Genomic DNA, 26,853 nt, shown 5'->3' with positions numbered 1-26,853 from the left:
TATATATATATATATATATATATATATATACACACACATATATATATCTTGTAATGAGTATAAAGTCTTCTATAAATGAAAGACTTTGATATCAATGGCATTAGTAAATATGCTCAATATGTTAATTAACATTTGTGAATACAGATATATTCCAAACTTATACTTCTATAAATGTATTTATAAAATATAAAGTGAAGAATTTATAATATATATGCATATATAAAGATGTTTTTCCATTTATAAGTATAAAATTATAAATTGTAAATTTTTTTTTAAATTGTTATACCTTTATCATATTTAATAGCAATATATTCAATTTATTCAAAAATTTGAAATGGATGGAATAAAGGTAAAAGTATAAAATTAAATCTAATTCTCAATACTTTTGTCATGTTACTGAAAATATGTTGAACTACTACTATTCTGTTATCTTTAACAGTGATAGATAGTCTTTTACTTTACAAAAAGAAAAGGTACATGATAAAATGTAAATGGTAACTTTTTAATTTCCTACTGTAACTAGAGCCTATATGTATAAACATTATATGTAATTTTCAGTATACTGGCAAGACACATAATAATCAAATAATTTGAATCAAGTTACGGATGGGTCTTGACTAAAATTATCTATATCTGAAGAAAGAATAAGTTTGTTTAAGCTATAAGGCGGCCTTTTTGGCTTCGGAGGTGGAGTGGGTGGCTTTGTTTGAATGTCAAGATCGTCTGTAGGGGTTGGAAGTTTGTTTTTTGACCATTGTCCTAAAGATCGATTAAAGTTATTTAGACTACCTGTTCCACAATGCTGAACAGGCAATTCTTCTGGAAGATTGCAATAATCAGCCTCGCGTGTTTTCATAGGTAAGGGTGGTGGCGGGTCATCTTCAGACGCTGTACTGTCTGTAGTACCAATACTATCTCTATTTCCTTTCCCTAAACTACTTGAATCCATTCCATTGTTTATGTTCCTTAAATAATGTTGAGATTGCCCAGATAAACGATTGCTTATTCTTCTTTCCTTTTCTACTTCCGACCTCAAAGGACGTTTAGGTGTTAGCTAAACAAGAATTATATTACTATTACTATTATTATCATCATAATCATCATTGTCATCATTATTATTATGATATAATGTTACCAACTACCATTATATTGAAATATTACCTCTTGACGAAGTTCGAATATTGGAGTAGTAGGAAAACTGCACATTAATGGAGTGACAGGGGACGACGTAATTTGTGGTACATCTGCTGTAGTATACCACTGACTCGTCGGCTGATCACTTTTTGTTGATGCAACTGAATCACTCTTGCGTGAACTTCTTCGTTTTGAATCTTTCTTTTTATTTGTCCCTGGACTTGGACTTCCTAATGCCTTTTGTAGAGATGCAGTTGATAATATGTGTGAACGTATTGAACAATTCCTGCACAATAGAAATTTTTATTACAAATTTAATTTTATGAATATATATATCTCAAAGATATGTATTAATATAATTCTACTGTAATAACACATTATTTACCTATTTAGCATGATAATCAGTTGTGTTATAGAAGTTGTTTTACTCAAGGACATACATGGTAATACAACAAAAAGTACAAAAAAATATCATGCAAATAAACAATAAATAGTAAAAGAGAAAGAAGAAGTAATATGTACAAATATAATTTTTTAAATATATATGTACATATGTGGTATTTCTTAAATGTTTTATACTTAATTTCTAAAAGCGTTTTTATAAAATTATAATTAATTTAACTAAATAATACTAAAATAATTAAAATAATTTTAGAATAATAAGCTGATTAACATATATTAGGCAATAGGCAAAATATATATAAATATATAAAAAAATAAGTAGGATATAAATAAATATTTGTTCATATATATACACATGTACATATACAGAAACTGCTATGCGCGAAGGAAGGATAATAGGATACTGTGTTTATCAGGCCCAACAGCTAAATTCCTGAAATTACATATGTATGTGTTATTCTAATATTCATTCATAATATTGAAGATTAGATAAAATTATATAAGTATTTCTTAATTAATGTTTAACTATATTTCTCCTTTCAAACTAAATAATTGGTACATCATTCATTTATTTAATGATAATCGTGCTATCAACAAACAATTAGTATGAATATTTAATATATGATAGCGCTGATAAATCATATTGATGCTAGGTCTACAAATAGTTGATATAAAATAATAATAAATGAGATAATAATAAAAATGAGAGATGAAAAGACTTTCAGAAATTAATTAATGCTATATTTATATTTACACATCACCATTCTAATATCTTTACCTTGACAAACTGACGTTTTGAGTACCAGATGAAGGTGTACTGTTGTTAAAATTGAATGAGGCGAGCGACTTGAATGTTGCAACTTGGGATCTTGTAAGAGAGGATACCCTGGAGTGAGTTCCACAGCTGAACGAGATAATTACAAAGTAACCACGTAACATTACAATAAAAAATATGGGGTAACTTACATAGGATATTTTTTTGCCTATTCTTATATGAAATATGTGTTACAAATTTCAGGGTATTTTCAGTTTTACATGCATATTAATCTTCACTAATGTAAATAGTATTTAAAAAAAAATGTGATCATAATCACATACCAAAGTTAACACCGTTTAATATCATAGTAATGAATCAGTGAAATTGTTAGTTACAAATAATAACAATATTTGCAGCAAATTACGCAAATAAGTGTATACATTACTTACTCTGAATTCATAATATGTGATTCAGATAATCGATTATTCTCGCCTCTCGAACTTTGATGTCTTCTCATCATAACAGGTTGAGTTAAGCTTTCAATTTGTAGATCGCATGTCTGCAATTCATGTATAATTAATTTTTTCAAAAAATTCCTTTTTATAAAATGATATCTAAATTTACCCTTTTCCCATATTTCGCCTCTACTTGATTCCGTATTGATGTAAAACATTGCTCCAAACGTTGATGAAACGGAGTCAATTCAGGCGGAGCACGTGCTTTATGTAATTGGACACCAACACTCAGTAATGGAATTTGTTCAGCGATTAACCCCTCTAGTTTCAAAAGATCGGAACTTTCTTCTGGATGAGCACTGCGATATTCAGAATTAAGGAACGCTTTCTCATAATTATCTATACCACCCATTACCGCTGGATCTAATATACCATTTAGTTTCATACTAAGCGGATTTAGCGGAATATTATTATCAGCTCTGTGTGCTAAGATTAAATCTCTTAATGTAGTATTTGTAGCTTCCATTGTTTCAATTGCATTGCGAAGAGGACTAACTAAATAGGTTTCACTAGATGTAACAGGAAAGCATCTAAGAATGCCTGGCAAAGGATGACTCGTAACGAGTACTGTTCTTTCTAACCATAGTGAAGCAAACTCGTTATTGGTAACAGTATTCATTTCTTTATCACCAGAATTTGCAGTAGTAGAGGTTAAATCTTTCTTTGGTGCTGGTCTTGAAAATCGAAAACGTTGAACGTCGTTCACTCGATGATATCTTAAATGTGAGAAAGAAAACAGACTTTAAATTTCATGTTATAAGCTTACTGTATATTATTTAATCATATTTTACCTCAAAACTGCTTCTGCTGTTATAGGTTTCCCACTAAGACGATGCCTCTTTTCATCCATTAATGGATCTACCCTATTAATTTGGACGTATTGATGATTGGATTCTAGCATTTCCGAAGTAGGAGGAGACAATTTGTTCATTTGTTCTGCATTTGGTAACTGATTTAATGTTCGTGAACAAAAATCACTGAGACGCTCATACTCTTTTCCACGATAAATAAATACCTATGATTAATTATCGATAACTAATAATACTCAAATTAATTAAAAGGTACACAAATATTTCATGACATACCTTATTTTGTAAAAATGCCGGGTGACCACGTCCATAATACGCAACTCTAAAATATTCAGGCTCAGGCCTTAGTTGTTTTACTATTGAGTCGTAAAACTTTGCCATGCGCGTCAATAATACAGAAAGTTGTAAATAATCAAATGTCTCTTCTTCGTATTGTGTAACTAATTCTTTACATACTGCAAGTGCACATTCCCACATTTTACCTTTATCAAAGTATTCGATCATATCATTATATAATGCCTCTTTTAATTCACGATGCGTTTGACACGCTAAATATCTATGCGATCTTAAAAGTGGCGGTAATGGTTGATCACTCCAAGCTAGTAATTGGCTATGAAGTTTCAAAGAATATGCTGCTTCAGTGTAATTGTCACACTCCAAATGTAGCTCACAAAGCTTATTTACATATCTGTAAAATAAACATTTCATTTAGCATTTGTTTAATTTTTTAGAAACAATGTAATGAGTTTTAATTTAAAAAACTGTTAACTGCATATATACCTAATATACATTTCTTTTCTATTTATTTCAGAGTAAAATTCTAGTAAGTTTACAATACACAACATTCTATGTTCCTGAGACTCGGCATGTATGATATCACGATATTGTAATAGGCGTTCCATAAGTTTAGCTACTGTATCAACAAAGCGTAATCCTTGTTCTCGCATAGTTGAGTGCTTTTCACAAAGATTACCCATTACTTGAATCCAAAGCAAACGAAATTGTTCATCTCCCCTGCCTCCTTCAACCTATTGGAATGTACACAAAAAATGATAAATGAATGAATAAATTAAAAATATGTACATTATAACATACCAATATATCTAATTTTGCAATCATTTCATTTTCATATTCTGTGAAATTAGCTTTTATGTGAGCCGGATCACGTTTAGTATCACCATATCCTTCAACAATACGTGAACTATAAAATTCACATTGCATCATATCAAAAAATATAGGAATAGTAGCTTTTCTTAATTCAGTTTCTGGAATTAATGCCATTTCTAATATTGCTCCAACTAAACCCGGAACAAACAATATTTTATGCTGTCCTAAATTAAACCACATTGATCGTATTTCAAACGCTGTTTCTCTACAGAAGTAAAGGAAGATATTTTAATACTTGTTACACATTTGAAAAATAAACTAATTTAATATCCCAATCTATATTCATACCTTCGCATATCATTATAGCGCAAAACAATACGATTGCGTTTTGATGGCGTGAATGTTTCCAACTGTAAGGCTGGCTGAGTCAAAAACGCAATTGCACAATGAAAAAAATTGGACCAAGCTTGCTGTTCAAAATCAGTAAAAAAATAATCTCTAATAGTGCCCGAGAAATAACGTAATGACTTTAAAATTATACTATTTTGAAGCATAATCATTTCGCACCAATCTCCTGGAAATACACTTTTTGAAACTAAATCTTTAAATACTAATAATATTTCCATGAGAAAATCAAGCAAATCAAATTTAGTTCCAAAGTGATTTATATAAATTTCGTAATGATGTTGTGTCATTTGTCTGAAATATATATTTAGTATTAAACACTCAGATCCTGTTCTTTTAAAAAAAATTTATATTTTTACGTTTTTAAATAAAAATTTTACTATTTTTACCTGAATATTGCTAACATAACTGAAACTAAATTTCCTACTAATGGATTTTCTCTATCCATTGATATAACTGTCTGTATAATGGTCCGTAGAGCAGTAAGCATAATTTCTTTCACATCCTGTATAGTGCTTCCTATATCTTTCCTAAATGTTAATTCCAGGATGTCAGATAAAATCTTAACACACAATTCTACCTACATAAACATAAAATAAAAACATGTTCCTCATCACTATTATAGATTATCTATAAATATTCTTGTAAAAACAATTAGGTACAACAAAAAAAAGAAAAAAATTAAACAACACAACAATAAACACCATTCCTGAAAATCTAACATAAAATACTTATCATAAGTAGATCACTGTATCTTTCATGACATCATTAACCATCGTGCCAGTAATCCAAAATTTACTTGCAAGTAACGCGCTTGAGTTCACGATGTATATTTCAACAATTACCTCTTCAGAGTAGCCACGATGCTGGTTGAGTCGGTGTCGTTTTTCTCCGAGCAGCCTGGCTACCTTCGCCACGCTATTTCCAGGTGTACTTGACAGCCCCTTTTATAGGCCAATAACCAAAACCAAACCAAACACAAAAATGAAATAGCCCTATGTTAGTGAGAATATAATGCCAATTTATGCATAAAAAAATATAGTTACATCCTTAACATTGTCCATCACCTAAGGAAAATTGCATTATAAGACTGCATGCAAGAAGAATGCAGTGCCCCAAGCAATAGAACAGTTATGAAAGAGCTGAGAAACTACAACAAATACTAAAATTCCTATAAAGATACTTTGTTTAATGCTTTTCAAAGAGTTATTCAATTTCTTACTTTGAGAATATATGTTCTTATAATATCCAATCTGAACATGAATAAGATGAGAAGATAGACACAAAAGGAATAACTTACACTTTATGAATGCCTTTAGAGTAGCTGGAAATACTATTTTATGATTACATGCTATAACAGGAAATTTAATTTAATTCTCATGCTGTAGTAAAATTTTGTAGAGGATGTCTTTGATTTCATTATATTTCTTTCTGTTATTTCAATTTCAAATTTATTATCTAATAGAATATTATTTTACAATATTATATGTCTAATATAATTAAATATATTACAAAAATAAAGACATCCTGGCTTAAAGAATAATACAAGATTGATGAAGTTCACAGAAAGATGCGTGGCGGGAGGATGTCAGGCTGCACGGAAAGCACAAATAATGACACTATTCACAAATTGTGTGTAAGAATGTTTTAAATGCAAATCGAAAGCTCCGCTCACATTTTAGCTATATCAAATGTGCAACATATATTTGCTTTTTAAGCTTGATCACAATAATATTAATATGAACGAAGCTTTAACAAAGATGACGTTACTCAAAATAAATTTTACATTTAAGAAATCACCATGATACATTTAGGTGTAACAGCACTTTTAAATTATTTTATATGTACTTCAATAAATAATAATTCGCTCTTTTCACATTAAAGTTAATAAATCGTAATGATTAATGACATGACATATCTTACCTCTTCTTTAGCTTCCAATAAATCACGAACCAAAATAGTAATTCTAGGTAACAGAATTGCTCTGCATTCTGCACTTAAGAAAAGGGGGCTATGAACAATATCATTCACTGTCATCATTTTCTGTTTAGTTAATCTTCCTACTGGTAAAGTAACTAATAAGTCAGTCAAAATTGTGCTCAGCTGCTTGCCACTATATACTCGTAGCAAATGGGGTATAGTAGTTGGTAAATATTTCAAGCATGCTCCTTGAACTAATAAAGTACTATCTGTTTCGTGCCTCATGAGTTCAACTATAGATCTCAATAATTCTGTTAAAGTTTGAGAGAATTCCTCTTCATCTTGATTTAACCTGTTGTAAAATAAATAATATATATGATAACACATTTGTAGTAAATTTCTAGTATATGATAATGTATGAATATAATCGATATGATGTAAGAAAAGTAAAGCATACGCAGTAAATAAAAGACGGGATTCTACAACAAATCTCATGCAGTATTGAAGACTTTTCATTGTCTTGAGTAATATATCACGTTCTTGTCCATCATTATTAGTTGCATTATCTATACGTTTACGTAATACACTAATCAATTTTTTGTATGCGAGCGTTGCAGAGAAACTCTCAGAAATATACAAATCCATTACTGGTTGAAAATGTTGGTATTTTCTATCAGACACAAGTCCAATAATATATAATAAACATTCAAACACCATATCATCATAAACGTCACTATCTGAATTACTCATTAATATGTTAAACAAAGCATCTAAAACATCCTAAAAACAAATTTTTGTATAGTAATATTTATACTTTGTATTCATATATGACATAATATAGAAAATTAACTAACCTGTAGGAACTTCACTACTTCTTCACCATCAACTTTCATTAAAGCAATCAGAGATTCTCTTAAATTTGTATTGTGTGATGCCCAATTCAATAAACCTAATAAATCTACATTTTGCGTTAATTTTGTTGAACAAATATTAGTCGCTATCAGAAAACTGTCTTTACTACTTAAAGTAAGCGTTCCTAATGTCGGTTTTTTTTCTAAACTTAATTCAACCTATAATTAAGAATACATAAATTTTGTAATATATTTATGTGTAAAAACAGTTAAATTTTTTGCAATATTAGTTTTACCAATTCACCCCTTGTAGATGGCAATTTCAAATATGAAATATCAATTTCTTCATATTTCTTTTGGTCTAATTTATAAACTAGTAACTCATGCTGTATATCTTGCAATGTTGTTCCATTACGCTGCATCAATTTCACATAACTTAAGGCAAAAGGTTTTTCAGATTTATCTTTTGCTTCATTTGAACTTCGATGTTTAAATGTAAATTTTAAATGTGCTTGTTTAAATTCTTCAATCGGAATAGCAATTTTAAATGTTTCACACCATCTAGGTTTATCTTCATGATAATAAATAACACTATGATATTCATCAATAGGTGAAGCTCCACCACCTAATGTCATAACTCCTGGTATTGGTACACCAAACTCATTGCATACTTTAACCTACCAAAAAATAAGTTAATAATATACTTGAAAATATCATTCATTTTTAAATAATACTAACTGTAACTTCAACATTTTTATCTGTAGACTTTGATCCTTTATTAAATTCACCACTAATCAATGTGAGGTACAAATCATTCCTCACGTCACCTGGTAAAATAACTTCTGGAAATCCCATTTTTCTTGCAATGGCAACATTACCAAGTACTAGATGTGGATTTTCATCACGTACCTAATATTAAATTCTTCATAAATATTAAAATATATTTTTAAATCTCATTATTTATCAAGTAATTTTCTAGTTACTTGTTTTGGATCTCCCCTAAGCAACTTTAAGCTAGCCCATAAACCTTGACCACCAGCAGAGCTGCCACTATTGCCATTACTACTTTTTTGAATATTTATTTCTTTTTGGGAAAGAATTCTACGTAATGTACCATCCAAACTTTCTTTCTCACAACATCTGGAGCAATGAAAAGAAACCCAACAAAACGATCTATTTTAACTGTATTCATAAGAGATTTCTTATGAAACAGTTTATTTATATTCAGAATATAAATCCTAACAAAATTTCATACTTACTGTACAAACGGAATAAAATGATGATGATCTGAATCACCCTCAAGTTTACCAGTAATGTATAAAGTAATATCCATTGCTGCTACACCAAATGGTCTTCTCATATTTTCAGTATTTTTGACTTTTTGATTAGTTTGTGCTACACTTGAACGTCGATGATCAGCATCTTTAGCTTCCATACCTCCTACTCTAATTACATAACAAACTAAGTAAACTTTATCTCTAGTTAAATCTCGAGAACCAAGGTCTGTAAATAAAACTCGAAGATTGTGTAATTGATCTATGTCTCTGGCAAGTCCTTCCTTGCTCCATGACACAACATAATTTTCAGTAATAGTTTTCATTTCTCTCCCATCGTACAAAGTTAATAACAATTCTACATCTTCTGCCATTTTACATACGAAGTTTCTTACACTAATAAAAAAGATATGTGAGTATACTGGTGCTTGTGGTTTTGAAGGTTTATGTTTTGTATCATTAGCTGCCTTTCTTATTCTTTCTGCAGCTGTTTCATGATGATAATATAACTGAATTGTACTTGTTTCTTCAGGACTAAGAACATTTCCTTGATCATCACGTACAACCATATCCATGCCCAATAATTGATTACCAGTATCAATTCTAGCTGTTGCTAATCTTTTCACATCCTTTAATTCATCTACTGTCAATGTGCCACTTAGAATTTTGCTTCTATATCCTATTAACTCCAAAATCTGTTGTTGCATTGTTCTGAAGTGCATAGAGTGAATCTATACATGACAAAAATTATGTTATATTAAACATAATTTTACTAATTAAATATTTTATTAGTCTGTATATACTAACTACATATAGATGCTTCCAATGGTGTCCCCATTCTCGTAAAACATTAGTGATTTCATGTATTAAACAATCCATATTCACTGATTGTTGTAAAATGTGTATATAAGATTTTGGGAAAATTCCACATGTCCCTTTAAATTTACTACGTCCATAATACCAATCTCCATATTCTTCTAATATCTGTACCATTTCTCCAACAGTCAATTGCATTGCATAAGGAGTCCCATGTACAAAGTTATGTATGGCTACAATTAATAATAAACAGTTAAGAGAACTAGCAAGTGTTATTCTAAATATAATGTTTTAATATTTCAATTAATCAAAATATAACATTACTGTAATTTTCATTACAGATACAAGAAACAGAAAGATATTAAATAAAGATATTACATATTCAATTGACATGTACTTTCCATGTATATATATGTACATATATATCCATATATATATATATACATACCATGTAGTTATTATATAAATGATAATGTCATGAACAATTATAGTTTCGGTAATATCCGCCATTTAATTAACTATTTTCAAAGAATCTAAGTAATATATTCACATTTAACATTTAGATACTTGTAATCAAAATAACCAGCGAAATTATTATAAATTAATATTTCGCGCGCAAACAGAAATTAAAATTTTATCTGATTGGGGCACCTCCCAGGATGTTAGATCTTACAAAGGCTAAATTAGCGATTTATTTCTTACCAACTCCTAAATGTTCTTTAACTTGCTTCCATGCCATTGTCATTTTAATTAAAAGCTTATTATAACAAGGTATGTACACTAATTACATTTCGATACGCACATTTGTTGTGCGAACAAAATACGACTTTTTTATCTTGACATCTAACACAACTATAATGCAAAACAAGATGACCAGTGCTTGGATGTTATCACGATGATGAGAACACGAAGACCACAAGTACACCACGAAATATGTTCTACCTTATAGATATTCAAATGTACTGTATATTTTTTCACATCAGAAACCGCGAAAAATAGAGTTTCTTAAACTGACCCTATCACATTTGTAGTAATTTTCAATAAATTTATTCATATGATATTTGTAAGCATTGATTTTTATATTTACAAATTAAAACCCCATATATAATTAAAGGTATGCCATAAATTTAAATAAAAACGATGTATAATTATGGTACCAATAGATTATATATTATTGGTGATTAATTTAAAAACACGTGCTAATTTAAATATAATCGAAATACATAGAATCAAAAATAAATTTATTTTATTGTAACAAAATAAATCTATTACGGTTTCTTTATTTCTAATTGATATATTAGATATATTTTTTTGATTTTACAACTTATAGTTTTATGTTCATCGTATTTGTTTGGTGTAAATTATTCATTGCACTTTAATATATGTACAAGTAATACTAGATATCGTGTAACGTCGTAGCATAAACTGTTTGAAATTCTCTTTGTCTACCTACATTTCTGGATTTTTACAATTGAATATTTTTCATCTAATTTATAAATCACGTTTATAAAATCTAATACGCTTATAAATTTTTATAAATGTACCTATAATTGGTTAAGCAATATTAATAATAAAACGATGGCATTTCACGAAGTTGATAAATTGACAGAAAACAAATCGTCTAATGAGTAAGATTAAAATATTTTTAAAAATTAACTTCGAAATCAATTATTTAAAATTTATTCAAACATTCTCCTATATTTTGTTTTTTTATTATATTATTATATTACTTACTTTTACATGATTATTATATGTCACGTGTATACATTTTTAAACAATAATCAAATAATTTTTATTGATTTTGTAAATTCCTATATCTTTTTTATATATATAAACTGCAGAAATTTTGTTTTTAGCGGAGAATTTACGTTATATGTAAGTGACTTACCTGGAGAACTAAATAAAGTATGTAAAATTATTAATAACTTTTTTATTATTACTAGTATGTACAATTATTGATTTCTTACTGATTTAAATACTTTTAAGAATTTTGTCACATTTGCAAAAATTTTATTTAAAAATAATAATAAAATGTATATAATTTGTGTGAATATCTGGATATAAGATATCTTATAAGTGGATTATAATATTTTAGCAAGGCTTATTAGAAATTTTCAACCATTATGGAGAAGTTAAAGGATATTTTTACCGCCCAAATGCTAATTGGGCTTATATTACTTATGGTGCATATCATAATGCTGAAAATGCTATAAAAGATTTACATAATGTACTACCACTACGTCTGAAGATATCATTTGCTAAAGAAAGAGCTAGGAATGATGTAGCAAATACAAAAACATTTTCTACTAAAGATGTTACAGAAGAATATGAAAATTATAATATAATGAATGTTACAGTAACAGATAAGCAATTGTAAGTATATATTTATAGTCATCGTTTTTGTCATAATTATGTAATATAAGTTATGTAATATTAATTTATAAATATGTGCAGGATACAAACAAGAGGACGAAGCAGGCCCTTAGATGTATTCAAAAATGTAGAACCGAATCCAGGATTACCAAAATATGCTTATACAGCAGATAATGATTTATTGTATCCATATCCTTCTGACCCATATACGTATAATCCATATGAAAATGCAGAGCCTTATGCAAGTACGAACACATTGTGGGCAAGGTACTGTTAAAGGTTAAGTAAAATGTACATACATTATATATTGTTATATGGATTAATAGTTATTAAAAATATTTTAGAGGACAATTAGCTATTACTCCAGATGGCAAGAGACGTGTTGCACTTGGTCGGGGTTATACAATGTATGAAATCCCAGATCCTGATCCTGAAATACACAATCACATTAATAAAGTATATGAGAAACGTATTTCTGTAAGTAGAGTAATATGAAAGATTAAGAAAAAATATTCTTTACAATAATAATTTAATAATGTACGATTTGATGTAATAGAGCCTATATGAATATGGCAAAGACATGTTTCAAGATGCAATTGGAACATGCAAAGTATGTTCAAAGAAGACAAAGTATACATGTGAAAGATGCAATACTTTTTATTGCAGTAGAACTTGCCAAGTGACTAATTGGTCAAAACATAAGCTTGAATGTGAAGCTATCCCGTATGTACTCTCTCATAGTATTACATGTTGATAGTTAAAAAATATATGATACAATTAGAAGGCAGAAATACTTCTGGACTTTTAAATTTTGGTATCTTATTTTTAGAGTTTTAGTAACGACTATCCGTTCTATGCCTGTACTACAATCAAATGACGAACAGCAAAATTCTCCCAGAAATGTTTCTAATATTCAATTACCTCTTCGGCGGCCAAAGACGAATGCAGTAACAAAATCAAATGAAATAGAAGAAACAAGAAACTCTACAGGAAATAAGTCCTCTTTACACAAACAACCAATTCGAGAAGAAATTTTCAACAATAAGGCTAAAAGTCCACAAAAAGTAAATGATCAGGAAAACAATAAAAAATGGCAAAATTTTAGTGCCAATGATATTCAAGTGATGGAGAATGATATATCATTCTCTAAAAATACATTTTTATCAAAAACTGAATTTCAAGATGTAACAATAATTATAAAACAAAATCGCGAATGTTTTGTTCAAAAAGTAGAAGATCAGGATGCTATTTCAAAGTTAATGACTGAGTTACAACATGAAGCACAAAAAGCACAAAAGGTGGGACCAATCGTTGGAAATATTTATGCTGTAGAATATGAAAATGTATGGCATAGAGGTCTAGTTACATGTTTAGATCCAGTAAAAGTACACTATATAGATTATGGTAATGAAGAAATTGTTGAAACAAATGATTTTCGTAAAATTGATAAATATGAGAATATTCCAAGATTTTGTGCTAAAATTCGATTATCTCAAAAAGCTTATGAGAAATATAAAAATTTCAAATATGAGGATGTAATAAGTGTAAAAATGATATCAGTTGATTCCAACAAAGTAATTAATGTTGAAGTTCAAAATGAGAATGATATATCAACATCAGAAGTAATTGAGACAAATAATGATCAAAATCTAAATACCTCAACTATTGCAAAAGTTGATGATGAAACTATGGTTTCTTCAGAAATATCCACTAGCAGTAAAGCATTATATTCTTTATGCAAAGAAAAAAGTATAGTGAATGCTCTAACTGTTGGAGAAATTGGTATTCTAGAAATTCATGCAGAAATAAAGAATAATGCTTATGGTATTACATTATTGCCTAATAATGCAGTACCTCATTATGAAAAATTAGTGGCCGAATTACCTACAACGTGCACGCAAGCGGCAGAATGTTCAAATCATAGGTAAACAATAGCGATATACTATACATTATTTCAACGAATTAAACGTTGATATAGTTTGTAAAATTATTAATTTTTAGACCAAATGTAGGAGATTTAATATGTGGTCAAAGAGCTGACGGAGATTGGCTTAGGGGATATATTTTATCTCTGCAACCATCTTTAAAAATGGCTATAATAGATGAAGCTAGAATAATGCCAATTAATAGGACTGTCACATGCGATAAAGTCTTTTCAGATATTTATGCATTTGGTGTAATATGTGAAGTAACTGATGCTAAACATAAATTTAATGTAAGATTTATAATATCTAATATGCTATTAAATATAATATATGTTACTTCTTAATCTCCCAATTATAACTTCTAGGAAGGTGATATGTGTGAATTTAAAGTAATAGGACAAACAGTTAATAACGAGCAAGGTAAAATTGAAATAGAAATTTTTAAAGAAGAGGTTAAGATAAAAGCTGCTGTAAAGCCTTGGATACCAATGCCTGAACAAAAAGGATTACAATATGCTGAATTGAAAAATGAATCTGAGGTATGATTTTTGGTTTTAACTTAAATAAAAATAGTTATTATTTTACTATTATTTTATTTATTTCACTATTGCTTATGGAAAAAGTATCATTTTTTTTATGAAAACCATTTTTGCAGGTATGCCTTACTTCTTATCGAAGTCATATACTTCTATTTGTTCGTTCCTTAGATACTGCAGGTTTGGAACACTATAACCATGTTATGCAAAATGTTGCAAAATGTGCTCAAACATGTACGTAAAATAGTTGATAGGATTTAGTAAAAATTAAACTAACTTTGTACAAACTTGTATAAAATAAAAATACCATTTTGTTTTTTCTTTCCTATAGCTTCATTTTTAAAAGAACTGCCAGTTGTGGGGCAAATGGTAATAGCTCAGTTTGCTGACGAAAATTATTATCGTGCAATTGTTACTAAGATACAAGATGATAAAATTACAGTTTCGTATGTTGATTTTGGTAATACAGAAGTTACAGATATAAAGAAACTTAAGATTTTATCTGACAATTTAAAGGAGGTGGGGTGCAATTTAATATATGTATGATAATATAGTTTAAAGGTATTTGTATCTATTTAATCTATTAATCTAATTTTTAAAAAAAGCTCCGATCTTGTACAACAAAAGTCGTACTAAAAGATGTTCCTAAAGATGTTCCTATGACGAAAGAAGTAAATGATTATCTAGCTCACTTGGTAGGAACTGAAGTTCCTCTGTTATGTACATTTGATGGTATACCTTCCAAAGATGGTGTATATCTGAAATTTCATGATGGAGAAGACATTAATAAGGTGATAAGTAAATTACTCGAGCCGATATCTAAGGAAGTTGCTGAAGCTGGTAATTATTAAGAAATGGATAACAAGTATTTTTAATAAATGATATCATTTAAATTAATATTAATTTCGCTTGCAGATAAAACCTGTTATATGGCGGAGAATGTAAATACTGTTGATTTGGGAAATGTTGGTGATATCATTGAAGCACTTGTACTGCATCCTATTGAAAATGGTTACAGATACGCAATATGTCTCTTAGATTATGATTTAATGACTCATGTTTTTGACATAATGCCAAAAAAGGTAATCTTCGATTTCATAAACTTATATTCTGGCTTAATATAAATTTATATATATGTGTAACGCTTTTAAAGATGGCTGCATATTGCGAAACAACTGATTACTATATTCCTCGCGACAATGAGTTATGTCTTGCACTTTATGATGATGGGTGGTATCGTGCTATATGTATAAATCGTAGTTACACACATACAACATGTGCCGTGTTTTTTGTCGATTTTGGAAATACGGAGTTCGTCAGTCATAAAGATTTACGGCTTATGCCCAAAGATTTTACAACTCCAGATACACTTGCAAATATTTGTAACATTATTAGTACGTACATTTTGACTATTGTGTATATTTCAATCATTATTATTTTACTGTTTAATCATTATACAGTTACAGTTTTTTTAACATGATTTCACAGATATCGCACCTACTGATAGCAATGGACGATATTCTTCCCAAATCGAAAAACGAATATCAGAATTAGTTGTTCCAGATAGTTGTATTAAAATAAAAATTATTGAGCGTGATCTGGAGTGTGGAATGTACAATGTGGAATTACCATTAGTTAAAGCCAAATTAATTGAAGAAGGTTTAATATCACCTTGAAAAAAAACATGCATCTCATTATGCAAAAAAGGAGAACATATTAGTTCTAATGTTTGAAGCTAAAATTGAGATATTTTTAGTTAAAATAGTTAAAACATGATTTGTTTCTTGAAAGTATTTTAACATTTGTAGAAGACATTCCACTCTTTGATATTATTGTATCTTCTCAAATAGTATGTAAGATCAGTACTTTTTGAACACTTTTTTTATATTTGCTTTTGTCAGTATTATATTTTGTTTCGGTGAATCTCTATATTCAATATACTTTTTGCGAGACCTGTATTTTGTGTACAATTTATAATAAATATGAAGTGAAAATAAAGAGTACACCCAGTGCAGTTAATTCTATACTGAAAGATAAATTTGTCGACTGTGGTAATCTTTTCACTAATAAAAATTATGAACTTTTTATAATTTTATAATAGGCATTTTTTTGTGTGTTCAGTACCTAATTTAATTGAAGTTATAGCTGATTTGATGATTTATCATCCTAACCTATCTCACAATCAGCTTATTAACCTACTTGATGTGTCTATTCAGATGACAGATCACTGTAAGCAACTGTCCGATTTAAATGATACCGGGCGTTCAAGCAATAGAAATAATAAATGATGCATGTTCAGATAAGACACTCTTACAGGGATCTACTACGTAAGAATACTAATACCATGAAAGGATGGCATATTTATGACAGCGTTTATGCATCAATACAGGTGATATATATAATAATTAATTGTTATTAATAAGACCTTCATTATTAAAACGTAAATGTTTCAGTATAAGAAATACATTTATAACATTCTGTAAAAAAAAGGTTTTTTTTCAAATTTATAATCATATCAATGTTGAAGTAAAAGGAAAAGTTCAAAACTGCAATTCCCTCGAAGAATAAATGTTAAGGACACGAAATTAGGTGAAGGTGCACAGGCCAGTGTTTTAACGTGTTTAGAGAACAGACTCCATCAGTTTCATTATTGTGTGGCCCTGGTAAAGATCATACATTTGCATATTCATAGCTTAAAAATTTAGATGAATGTAATTAATAGAAAGTCCCGGGAGAACTATGTCTGTTGCATCAATTTCGGAACGTTTAACTGAAGCTGCAGGTGTTAAGATTTATATGGCGGAAAACAGTACGTCAATCGATACAGCCTTTACGGGGGAAATTTGTATAATATTAGAAAATATAAAAAAAACGAAAGCAATTGATAAATCTTGCGAATTTCATTTAACAAAATCAAAGTAGGATCGTTATCCTACGTTATCTACGATCGTTATCGTGGATAACCTATATCGAAACCGGGTGTTTTGACGATCATGCTGGACTTAGGTAAGAATAAGAAAAACAATGGAATAATCTGTTTTATTTTATATGTTAAATGTTACAGCTGGTGATTGTTTAATTATTATCGATGGAATGAATTTAATAGGACTAAAAATAATACAAATAGCGACTTTAATCCACTATTATGAAGGATGTGATTTAAAATAATTTATCTGGAGATACATTAACAAAGGTGAAAAAAAATAAGTCATAGTTGTGAAAGCAGCACTGCCAGCAGTGGTCTTCAAACTTGCGAATGCAATAATTGGAGTGATGTGTAAACTCCGATAATAGACAGTTCCTTTATTATTAAAGAATTGCCCTTTAAATGTTTCTAGATATACGTTACGATATTTTAGAAAAATAACTACTACATCCATTTAAACCCGGGTTCTAGAATGCCCATTTTGTTTGGAAAGCTCAATGTCACCAATTCCTCAGTGATTATATCATTGGTGATATCATTTGTATTGAATGTAGATTGAAAACATGTCAAATCGGACGTTAATTTGTCAAACACGAGAAAACGTCTGCTCCGATACTATATGATAATCTGTGATTTATGTATTATCCAATAACACAAATAGTTATTAACTAATGCCAGTAAACGTTAATTTAATTGAAGTTTATGGTATTAAGAAACGTGCGATTTATATCTTCGAAATGTGTGTCTTATGAATCAAAATCGAATACGAAATTTGAGAGTGATCACAGTTATTATTGACTAATAATTCCTACGTTTAATCAATAAACTTGTTAAATAAAGTTTGTTCATTTCCTCGGCCAGGGTTCATTTTCTTGGCCAGGCTGCTGTATAGTTAAATTAGCCGTAGTAGCTTTTACCTTATTGTAGTACAAGGTATTTACGCTAGAGTGAGCCACAGACCTATGCTGGTTCACAATTTTCATATACTGGTCATGCATGTTTTTCAGATTCATAAGTAGGTGATAATATTTTGATGTTTTTTTTTCGATTCTTTCGCAAATTTTCAAAATAGGTTCGGAATAATTTCACTTAAAATTGATAAATACGAGAATATTCCAAGATTTTGTGTTAAAATTCGGTTATCTCAAAAAGCTCGTGAGAAATATACAAATTTCAAATACGAAGATATAATAAGTGTAAAAATGACATCGATTGATTCCAGCAAAATAGCTGATGTTGAAGTTAAAAATGAGAATGATATATCAACATCAGAAGTAATGCAGACAAATAATGATCGAAATCTAAATATCTCAACTGTTGCAAAAGTTGATGAGGAAACTGTGATTTCTTCAGAAATATCCACTAGCAATAAAGCATTATACTCTTTCTGCAAAGAAAAAAGTATAGTGAATGCTCTAACTCTTGGAGAAGTGGGTACTCTGGAAATTCAGACAGAAATAAAGAATAATGCATATGGTATTACATTATTACCTAATAGAGCAGAACTTGACTATGAAAAATTAGTAATCGATTTGCCTAGAATGTGCTCGCAAATGGCAAAATGTTCAACTCATAGGTAAATAATAGCAATATGCCATACATTATTTCAACAAATTAAACGTTAATATAGTTTTTAAAATTATTAAGTTTTAGACCAAATGTAGGAGATTTAATATGTGGTCGAAGAGCTGATGGAGATTGGCTTAGGGGATATGTTGTATCTAACCAACCATCCATAAGAATGGCTATGATAGAGGAAGCTAAAATAGTGCCAATTAATAAGATTGCTACATGCGATAAACTCTTTTCAGATATTTATGCATTTGGTGCAATTTGTGAAGTGACTGATGCTAAACATAAATTTGAAGTAAGATTTATAATAACTAATATGCTGTTAAATATAATGTATGTTACTTCTTAATTTCTCAATTATAACTTCTAGGAAGGTGACATGTGTGAATTTGAAGTAACAGGCCAAACACATAATAAGGAACAAGGCGGATTTGAAATATTAATTCTTAAAAAAGAGATGAATGTCTATCTGAAGATAGAAGCTACCGTAAAGCCTTGGATACCAATGCCTGAACAAATAGGGTTACAGTATGCTGAATTGAAAAATGAATCTGAAGTACGATCCTTGATTTTAATTTAGATAAAAGTATTTATTATTTTACTATTATTTTATTTATTTTACCATTGCTTTTGTACAAAGTATCATTTTTTCAGGTATGCCTTACTTCTTATCGAAGTCATATACATCTATTTGTTCGTCCCTTAGATACTGCAGGTTTGGAACACTATAACCATGTTATGCAAAATGTTGCAAAATGTGCTCAAACATGTACGTAAAATAGTTGATAGGATTTAGTAAAAATTAAACTAACTTTGTACAAACTTGTATAAAATAAAAATACCATTTTGTTTTTTCTTTCCTATAGCTTCATTTTTAAAAGAACTGCCAGTTGTGGGGCAAATGGTAATAGCTCAGTTTGCTGACGAAAATTATTATCGTGCAATTGTTATTAAGATACAAGATGATAAAATTACAGTTTTGTATGTTGATTTTGGTAATACAGAAGTTACAGATATAAAGAAACTTAAGATTTTATCTGATAATTTGAAAGAGGTGGGTTATAATTTAATATATGTATGATAATATAGTTTAAAGGTATTTGTATCTATTTAATCTGTTAATCTAATTTTTAAAAAAAGCTCCGATCTTGTACAACAAAAGTCGTACTAAAAGATGTTCCTAAAAATGTCCGTGTGACGAAAGAAGTGAATGATTATCTAGCTCAAATAGTAGGAACTAAAGTTCCTCTGTTATGTACATTTGAAGGTATGCCTTCCAAAGATGGTGTTTATCTGAAATTTCGTGATGGAAAAAGCATTAATAAAAAGATAAGTAAATTACTCGAGCCGATATCTAAGAAAGCTGCTGAATGAATAGAAAAATGAATCTCAGTATTAGTTGCTCCCAATAGTTGCATTAAAATAAAAATTATTGGCCGCATGCTCGAAATTGCAATGTATAATGTGGAATTACTATTGGACAAAGCCAAATTAATTGAAGATGGTTTAATATCAGCTCGGAAAAGAAAGTGCCTCGTTTTGCGAAAGCAGAACATCTTAATTCTAATACTTGAAGCTAGAATTGAGATATTTTTAGTTAAAATAATTAAAACATGATTTGTTATTTGAAAGTATTTTAATATTTGTAAAAGACATTCCACACTTTGATATTATTGTATCTTCTGTTATTTAGCAATTCAAAAATTTGATATCTTAAATTAGAAATTGCAATATGTCAGTCAATTACTATGTAAGATCAGTACTTTTGAACACTTTTTTTATAGTTACTTTTGTCAATATTATGTTTTATTTCCGTGAATCTCTATATTCAGTATACTTTTTGCGAGACTTGTATTTTGTGTACAATTTATAATAAATATGAAGTGAAAATAAAGAGTACGCCTAGTGCAGTTAATTGTATACTGAAAGATAAATTTGTCGACTGTGGTAATCTTTTCACTAATAAAAATTATGAACTTTTTATAATTTTATAATAGGCATTTTTTATGTGTTCAGTACCTAATTTAAGTGAAATTATAGCTGATTTGACGATTTATCATCCTAACCTATCTCGCAAACAGCTAACTAACCTCCTTGATGTGTCTGTTCAGATGACAGATCGCTGTAAGCAACTGTTCAATTTAAATAATACGAGGCTTCCAAACAATAGGAGTAATAAATGATGAATGTTCAAATAAGACACCCTTACGAGGGTCTATTACATAAATATACTAATGCCATGAAAGGATGGCAATATCGTTGGTTTATACTTAGACCAGAGACTGGAGAATTGCACTATTTTTTAAGCGAATCTGAACGAAATCAACGACCACGATGCTCGATATATTTAGCTGGTGCAGTGATTGCGCCGAGTGATGAAGATTCTAATACCTTCACCGTTAATTCTGCTACAGGTATTTAGAGCTTGTCATGTAATATAACGCCTCACCCTTTACAAGCTCGTGTAATATAGTAACCAAAGTATAACACTTATGATAACGTTTATGCATCAATATAGGTGATATGATAAAATTAAGAGCCACAGACGCCCGAGCTCGTCAAGAGTGGGTTGACAAACTGCGAGCTGTTACAGAAATGTATACTAGAGCAATAGCTAGTAGTCATCCTCCTTTACCTCCAAGAGAACATTCTGCCAATTCCAACAGAAATCCAGTTGCCAAACTGGAAGTTTTAGACGCATTTGCTAATTGTCAGGAGCAATTAAGAAAAGTAGAAAAGCATAATCTTGCATTAGCCCAAACCATTGAGAACTCAAGTTTAAATTTAGATCCCGATTTGTTAGTACTTAAAGCAACTGCACATACTACTTTACATATATTAAATCAATGCCTCAATATATTATATCAGTAACTTATTAGAAATTTTGTTATCATTCATCAAAAACATGAAAGAATTATTTTATCAATTATTATCAAAATGTATCAAGTGCACTCCATTTAATTTGGGTAGGTTATATTTTTGATTTGTTATTGACGATCCAGTTGTGTGATCTTCCAAGTCAGCGACATGTGAAATATTGCTTTCTTGTTAATTGCTAGATAAAAACAAATAATTACCACATTTCTAATATTTTTCAATATAAGGTCTTGCTATGGTGTGGCGTTGTTTCAAACCTTTAAATCTATATATATAGATACTAATCGGATTGATATAGAATTAAACAAATGTTTGTGATTATTGTACGTAGACATATGAATAAAAAAATATACTCATATATGTAATAATTAATTATTATTAATAAGGCCTTCATTATTAAAACGTAAATGTTTCAGTATAAGAAATACATTTATAACATTCTGTAAAAAAACGTTTTTTTTAAATTTATAATCATATCAATGTTGAAGTAAAAGGAAAAGTTCAAAACTGCAATTCCCTCGAAGAATAAATGTTAAGGACACGAAACTAGGTGAAGGTACACAGGCAAGTGTTTTAACGTGTTTAGAGAACGGACTCCATCAGTTTCATTATTGTATGGCCCTGGTAAAGATCATATATTTGCATATTCATAGCTTAAAAATTTAGATGAATGTAATTAATAGAAAGTCCCGGGAGAACTATGTCTGTTGCATCAATTTCGGAACGTTTAACTGAAGCCGCAGGTGGTAAGATTTGTATGACGGAAAACAGTGCGTCAATCGATACAGCCTTTACGGGGGAAATATGTATAATATTAGAAAATATTAAAAAAAAAAAAAAACGAAAGCAATTGGTAAATCTTGCGGATTTCATTTAACAAAATCAAAGTAGGATCGTTATCCGTGGCTAAGCTATATCGAAACCGGGTATCTTGACGATCATGCTGGACTTAGGTAAGAATAAGAAAAACAAAGGAATAATCTGTTTTATTTTATATGTTAAATGTTACAGCTTTAATCCACCATTATGAAGGATGTGATTTAAAATAATTTATCTGGAGATACATTAACGAAGGAGTAAAAGAATTTGCGTAGTAGTGAAAGGACCATTGCCAGAAGTGGCCTGTAAACTTGCAGACGCTTTGCGATATTTTAGAAAATTAATTATTAAATTCATCTAGACCCGAGTTCTAGAATGCTCAGTTTTTCAGGAAATCTCACTGCCACCAAGTCCTTGGTTTGTTTATGGTCATATCGTTTGTGTTGGATGTAGATTGAAAACACATCAAGTCGGACATCAAATCATCAAACACGAGAATACGTCTGGTAGGATTTTATATGATTGTTTATGATCTATTCATTATCCAATAACACGAATAGTTATTAACTAATGCCAGTAAACATTAATTTAATTGAAGTTTATGGTATTAAGAAACGTGCGATTTATATCTTCGAAATGTGTGTCTTATGAATCAAAATCGAATACGAAATTTGAGAGTGATCACAGTTATTATTGACTAATAATTCCTACGTTTAATCAATAAACTTGTTAAATAAAGTTTGTTCATTTCCTCGGCCAGGCTGCTGTATAGTTAAATTAGCCGTAGTAGCTTTTACCTTATTGTAGTGCAAGGTTGTGCAAGGTTACGCTAGAGTGAGCCACAGGTCTATACTGTTTCAAAATATGAATATAGTGATGATGTTCCAACCTATGTTATCCATTTCCGGATTCGTAAGTAACGGAAAACTGTTTTATGTTCTTTTTGGATCCTTTTGCTAATTTTCGGAATGGGTTTGGAATAATTTAATCTAAAATTGAGTAATACAAGTATATTCCATGATTTTCTGTTAAAATTCGGTTATCTCAAAAAGCTCGTGAGAAATATACAAATTTCAAATACGAGGATATAATAAGTGTAAAAATGGAATCGGTTGATTCCAGCAAAGTAGCTGATGTTGAAGTTAAAAATGAGAATGATATATCAACATCAGAAGTAATGCAGGCAAATAACGATCAAAATCCAAATACCTCAACTATTGCAAAAGTTGATGGGGAAACTGTGCTTCCTGCAGATTTATTCGCTTACGATCCAGCGAATTATTCTTTCTGCAAACAAAATAGTATAGTTAATACTCTAACTGTTGGAGAGTTGGGTACTCTCGAAATTCACTCAGAAATAAGGGAGGGTGTATATGGTATTACATTGTGGCCTGAGAGAGATTATGATGACTTTTTCGAGCAATTGTATTCAGTAATCCCGGAAGCTACTATATGGGAGAATCGTAGGTAAGTAATAGCAATATCCTATACATTATTTAAACAAATTAATTAAACAAATCAAATGTTAATATATTTTGCAAAAATTATTAATTTTTAGACCAAATATAGGAGATTTTGTATTTGGTCAAACCTTTAATACAGATTGGATTAGGGGATATGTTGTAGCTCTGATACCATACTTAAAAATAGCTATGATAGACCAAGCTAGAATAGTGTTTGTTCTTAAGCTTGCTACATGCAAACCACCGCTTTTAGATATGCCTGCATTAGGTGGATTATGTGAATTAACTGATGCTACACATAAACTGAAGGTAAGATGTACAGTATCTAATATGTTGTTAAGGATATTGTATGTTACTTCTTAATTTCTCAACTATAACTTGTAGGAAGGTGAAGAGCTTGAATTTAAAGTAATAGGCAAAACAGATAATGAAGAACAAGACGGATTTGAAATATTGATTCTTAATGGAGATTATGAGTTAAAAGCTACTGTAAAGCCTTGGGTTCCAACGGTGGAACAAGTGGGAATACTATGTGGTGATGTGACTAATGGACGTGAGGTATGATTTTTGATTTTAATTTAGATAAAAATAGTTATTATTTTACTATTATTTTATTTACTTTGCTATTGCTTTTCGTCAAAGTATCATTTCTTTATTACAACCATTTTTACAGGTATGCGTTACTGGTTATCGAAATCATATACATCTATTTGTTCGTCCCTTAGATGCTCTAGGTGTGGCACGCTATAACTCTATTATGGAAACTGTTGCAAAATGCGCTGAAACATGTACGTAATATGGTTGATAACATTTTATAAGAATTAAACTTAAATACAAAGTTTTGTATAAACTCGTATAAAATAAAAAAGAACTATTTTTCTTTCTTTTCTAAAGCTCCATTTTTAAACAATCCAGTAATTGGGCAAATGGTATTAGCAATGACCACTGATGGAAGATATTGTCGTGCACGTATTCTTGATATACATGAAGTTGGAGTGGAAGTTCTGTACAATGATCTTGGTCGTACAGAGTATGTAGATCCGAAGAAAATTAAGGTTCACCCTGATAGTTTGAAAGGGGTCGGTTATAATTTAATATATGTTTGATAATATATTTTAAAAGTATTTATATCTATTTAATCTATTAATCTAATTTTTAAAATAGATTGGGTATTTTATGTCAAAACTAAAACTAGGAGGTATTCCTCCAGATATCCCACCACTACAAGACATAATTGATCTTCTGGACAACGTAGTGGATAATAAAGTTCCTCTGATGTGTACATATGATGGTATACCTTCCATAGATGGTGTATATCTGAAATTTCGTGACGGAAAAACCCTTAATGATATGATATATAAATGTATCGAGGAGAATTGTGATATGTCTTATGAGTAAATAGAAAAATTAATCGCAGAATTAGTTGCTCCGGATAGCTGTACTAAAACAAAAATTATTGAGCGTGAACTTGTATTTGTGTGTCGTCTATAATGTGTAATTACCATTGGTTAAAGCCAAATTAATTGGTGAATGTTTAATATCAGATCGGGGGAAAAAAAGGAAACAAAAAAAAAACATGCATCTCATTATGCAAAAGGAGAACATATTAGTTATAATGTTTGAAGCTAAAATTGAGATATTTTTAGTTAAAATAGTTAAAACATGATTTGTTTCTTGAAAGTATTTTAACATTTCTAGAAGACATTCCACTCTTTGATATTATTGTATCTTCTCAAACAGTATGTAAGATCAGTACTTTTTGAACACTTTTTTTATATTTACTTTGGTCAGTATTATATTTTATTTCGGTGAATCTCTATATACAACATACTTTCTGCGAGACTTGTATTTTGTGTACAATTTATAATAAATATGAAGTGAAAGCAAAGAGTACGTCCAATGCAGTCCTATACTGAAAGATAAATTTGTCGACTGCGGCTGTAATCTTTTCACTAATGAAAATTATAAACTTCTTATAATTTTATAATAGGCACCTTTTTGTGTGTTCAGTACCTAATTTGATTGAAGTTATAGCTGATTTGATGATTTATCATACTAATCTAGCTCACAATCAGCTTAATAACCTACTTGATGTGTCTGTTCAGATGACAAATCGCTGCAAGCAACTGTCCGATTTAAATGATGCGGGGCATTCAAGCAACAGAAATAATAAATGATGCATGTTCAGATAAGACACCCTTACGGGGGTCTACTACGTAAGAATACTAATGCCATGAAAGGATGGCATACTTATGACAGCGTTTATGCATCAATACAGGTGATATATATAGCAACTAATTATTATTAATAAGGCCTTCATTATTCAAACGTAAATGTTTCAGTATAAGAAATACATTTATAACATTCTGTAA

At 29.7% G+C, this 26,853-nt stretch overlaps 5 protein-coding genes and 1 long non-coding RNA gene across 16 annotated transcripts; 4 read left to right on the top strand and 2 right to left on the bottom strand.

The window, feature by feature from the left end:
* Positions 1-483: 483 nt before the first annotated feature.
* LOC100743156 (dedicator of cytokinesis protein 1) lies at positions 484-10,911 on the bottom strand. 10 transcript variants are annotated; one of them, XM_033323197.1, is made up of 21 exons: positions 10,693-10,911; positions 9,982-10,223; positions 9,160-9,905; positions 8,884-9,040; positions 8,639-8,809; positions 8,197-8,577; positions 7,904-8,119; positions 7,507-7,829; positions 7,053-7,401; positions 5,975-6,073; positions 5,519-5,709; positions 5,073-5,423; positions 4,713-4,989; positions 4,398-4,645; positions 3,894-4,305; positions 3,600-3,823; positions 2,918-3,548; positions 2,743-2,852; positions 2,315-2,440; positions 1,162-1,420; positions 484-1,054 (listed from the first exon to the last, which is right to left on the bottom strand). In XM_033323197.1, the coding sequence occupies exons 1-21, from the start codon at positions 10,733-10,735 to the stop codon at positions 596-598; spliced, it is 6,015 nt and encodes a 2,004-aa protein (XP_033179088.1). In that variant the 5' UTR covers positions 10,736-10,911; the 3' UTR covers positions 484-595. The 10 variants fall into 10 exon arrangements, with proteins under 10 accessions (XP_033179088.1, XP_033179090.1, XP_033179089.1 ...); XM_033323199.1 differs by having other exon boundaries at positions 2,315-2,422; XM_033323198.1 differs by having other exon boundaries at positions 8,884-9,037.
* A 528-nt stretch (positions 10,912-11,439) lies between these two features.
* On the top strand, positions 11,440-16,862 carry LOC100743037. Its single transcript, XM_012390700.3, has 15 exons — positions 11,440-11,618; positions 11,832-11,895; positions 12,086-12,363; positions 12,445-12,630; positions 12,708-12,840; positions 12,920-13,086; positions 13,193-14,287; positions 14,365-14,578; positions 14,654-14,827; positions 14,944-15,058; positions 15,156-15,343; positions 15,430-15,664; positions 15,740-15,906; positions 15,978-16,218; positions 16,313-16,862. The coding sequence occupies exons 1-15, from the start codon at positions 11,569-11,571 to the stop codon at positions 16,498-16,500; spliced, it is 3,495 nt and encodes a 1,164-aa protein (XP_012246123.1). The 5' UTR covers positions 11,440-11,568; the 3' UTR covers positions 16,501-16,862.
* LOC117152219 lies at positions 12,526-17,176 on the bottom strand. The gene is made up of 2 exons (XR_004462533.1): positions 17,020-17,176; positions 12,526-12,793 (listed from the first exon to the last, which is right to left on the bottom strand). It is a non-coding gene; the product is annotated as an uncharacterized LOC117152219 (long non-coding RNA).
* A 1,391-nt stretch (positions 17,177-18,567) lies between these two features.
* LOC100743875 lies at positions 18,568-26,658 on the top strand. Its single transcript, XM_003492780.3, has 9 exons — positions 18,568-18,579; positions 18,612-18,765; positions 24,141-24,485; positions 24,577-24,790; positions 24,866-25,039; positions 25,155-25,269; positions 25,376-25,560; positions 25,646-25,875; positions 26,472-26,658. Exons 2-9 carry the CDS (start codon positions 18,713-18,715, stop codon positions 26,656-26,658), a joined length of 1,503 nt encoding a protein of 500 aa, XP_003492828.2. The 5' UTR covers positions 18,568-18,579; positions 18,612-18,712.
* LOC100743993 lies at positions 18,868-20,840 on the top strand. 2 transcript variants are annotated; one of them, XM_033323210.1, is made up of 6 exons: positions 18,868-19,326; positions 19,398-19,617; positions 19,693-19,878; positions 19,977-20,091; positions 20,189-20,376; positions 20,463-20,840. In XM_033323210.1, exons 1-6 carry the CDS (start codon positions 18,953-18,955, stop codon positions 20,694-20,696), a joined length of 1,317 nt encoding a protein of 438 aa, XP_033179101.1. In that variant the 5' UTR covers positions 18,868-18,952; the 3' UTR covers positions 20,697-20,840. The 2 variants fall into 2 exon arrangements, with proteins under 2 accessions (XP_033179101.1, XP_033179102.1); XM_033323211.1 differs by having other exon boundaries at positions 18,869-19,326; positions 19,404-19,617.
* Positions 21,287-22,559, top strand: LOC100742916 (oxysterol-binding protein-related protein 11). Its single transcript, XM_024370610.2, has 2 exons — positions 21,287-21,736; positions 21,841-22,559. The coding sequence occupies exons 1-2, from the start codon at positions 21,502-21,504 to the stop codon at positions 22,191-22,193; spliced, it is 588 nt and encodes a 195-aa protein (XP_024226378.2). The 5' UTR covers positions 21,287-21,501; the 3' UTR covers positions 22,194-22,559.
* Positions 26,659-26,853: the final 195 nt, after the last annotated feature.

Source organism: Bombus impatiens, unplaced genomic scaffold (genome assembly GCF_000188095.3).
Source record: "Bombus impatiens unplaced genomic scaffold, BIMP_2.2 scf_0843, whole genome shotgun sequence".
NCBI classification, from domain to species: Eukaryota; Metazoa; Arthropoda; class Insecta; order Hymenoptera; family Apidae; genus Bombus; species Bombus impatiens.
Note: the sequence above shows the minus strand (reverse complement) of the source record. Positions and strands in the feature narration are given on the sequence as shown.

Excerpts from the sequence above, each read along its gene's own strand:
- LOC100743156 (XM_033323197.1), bottom strand. The coding sequence starts at position 10,735 with ATGACAATGGCATGGAAGCAAGTTAAAGAACATTTAGGAGTTG. Across the intron at positions 6,074-7,052 it reads TATTGGAAGCTAAAGAAGAG|GGGCTGTCAAGTACACCTGG; the intron begins GTAAGATATGTC and ends GGCCTATAAAAG. Across the intron at positions 4,646-4,712 it reads TTGCAAAATTAGATATATTG|GTTGAAGGAGGCAGGGGAGA; the intron begins GTATGTTATAAT and ends ACATTCCAATAG.
- LOC100743037 (XM_012390700.3), top strand. The coding sequence starts at position 11,569 with ATGGCATTTCACGAAGTTGATAAATTGACAGAAAACAAATCGTCTAAT. Across the intron at positions 11,619-11,831 it reads GAAAACAAATCGTCTAATGA|AAATTTTGTTTTTAGCGGAG; the intron begins GTAAGATTAAAA and ends TATAAACTGCAG. Across the intron at positions 15,665-15,739 it reads TAAGGAAGTTGCTGAAGCTG|ATAAAACCTGTTATATGGCG; the intron begins GTAATTATTAAG and ends TTTCGCTTGCAG.
- LOC100743875 (XM_003492780.3), top strand. The coding sequence starts at position 18,713 with ATGCTGGTTCACAATTTTCATATACTGGTCATGCATGTTTTTCAGATT. Across the intron at positions 18,766-24,140 it reads CATGTTTTTCAGATTCATAA|CAAAGTAGCTGATGTTGAAG; the intron begins GTAGGTGATAAT and ends GGTTGATTCCAG. Across the intron at positions 25,270-25,375 it reads TGCAAAATGCGCTGAAACAT|CTCCATTTTTAAACAATCCA; the intron begins GTACGTAATATG and ends TCTTTTCTAAAG.
- LOC100743993 (XM_033323210.1), top strand. The coding sequence starts at position 18,953 with ATGACATCGATTGATTCCAGCAAAATAGCTGATGTTGAAGTTAAAAAT. Across the intron at positions 19,879-19,976 it reads AATTGAAAAATGAATCTGAA|GTATGCCTTACTTCTTATCG; the intron begins GTACGATCCTTG and ends TCATTTTTTCAG. Across the intron at positions 20,092-20,188 it reads TGCAAAATGTGCTCAAACAT|CTTCATTTTTAAAAGAACTG; the intron begins GTACGTAAAATA and ends TCTTTCCTATAG.
- LOC100742916 (XM_024370610.2), top strand. The coding sequence starts at position 21,502 with ATGATGAATGTTCAAATAAGACACCCTTACGAGGGTCTATTACATAAA. Across the intron at positions 21,737-21,840 it reads CACCGTTAATTCTGCTACAG|GTGATATGATAAAATTAAGA; the intron begins GTATTTAGAGCT and ends GCATCAATATAG.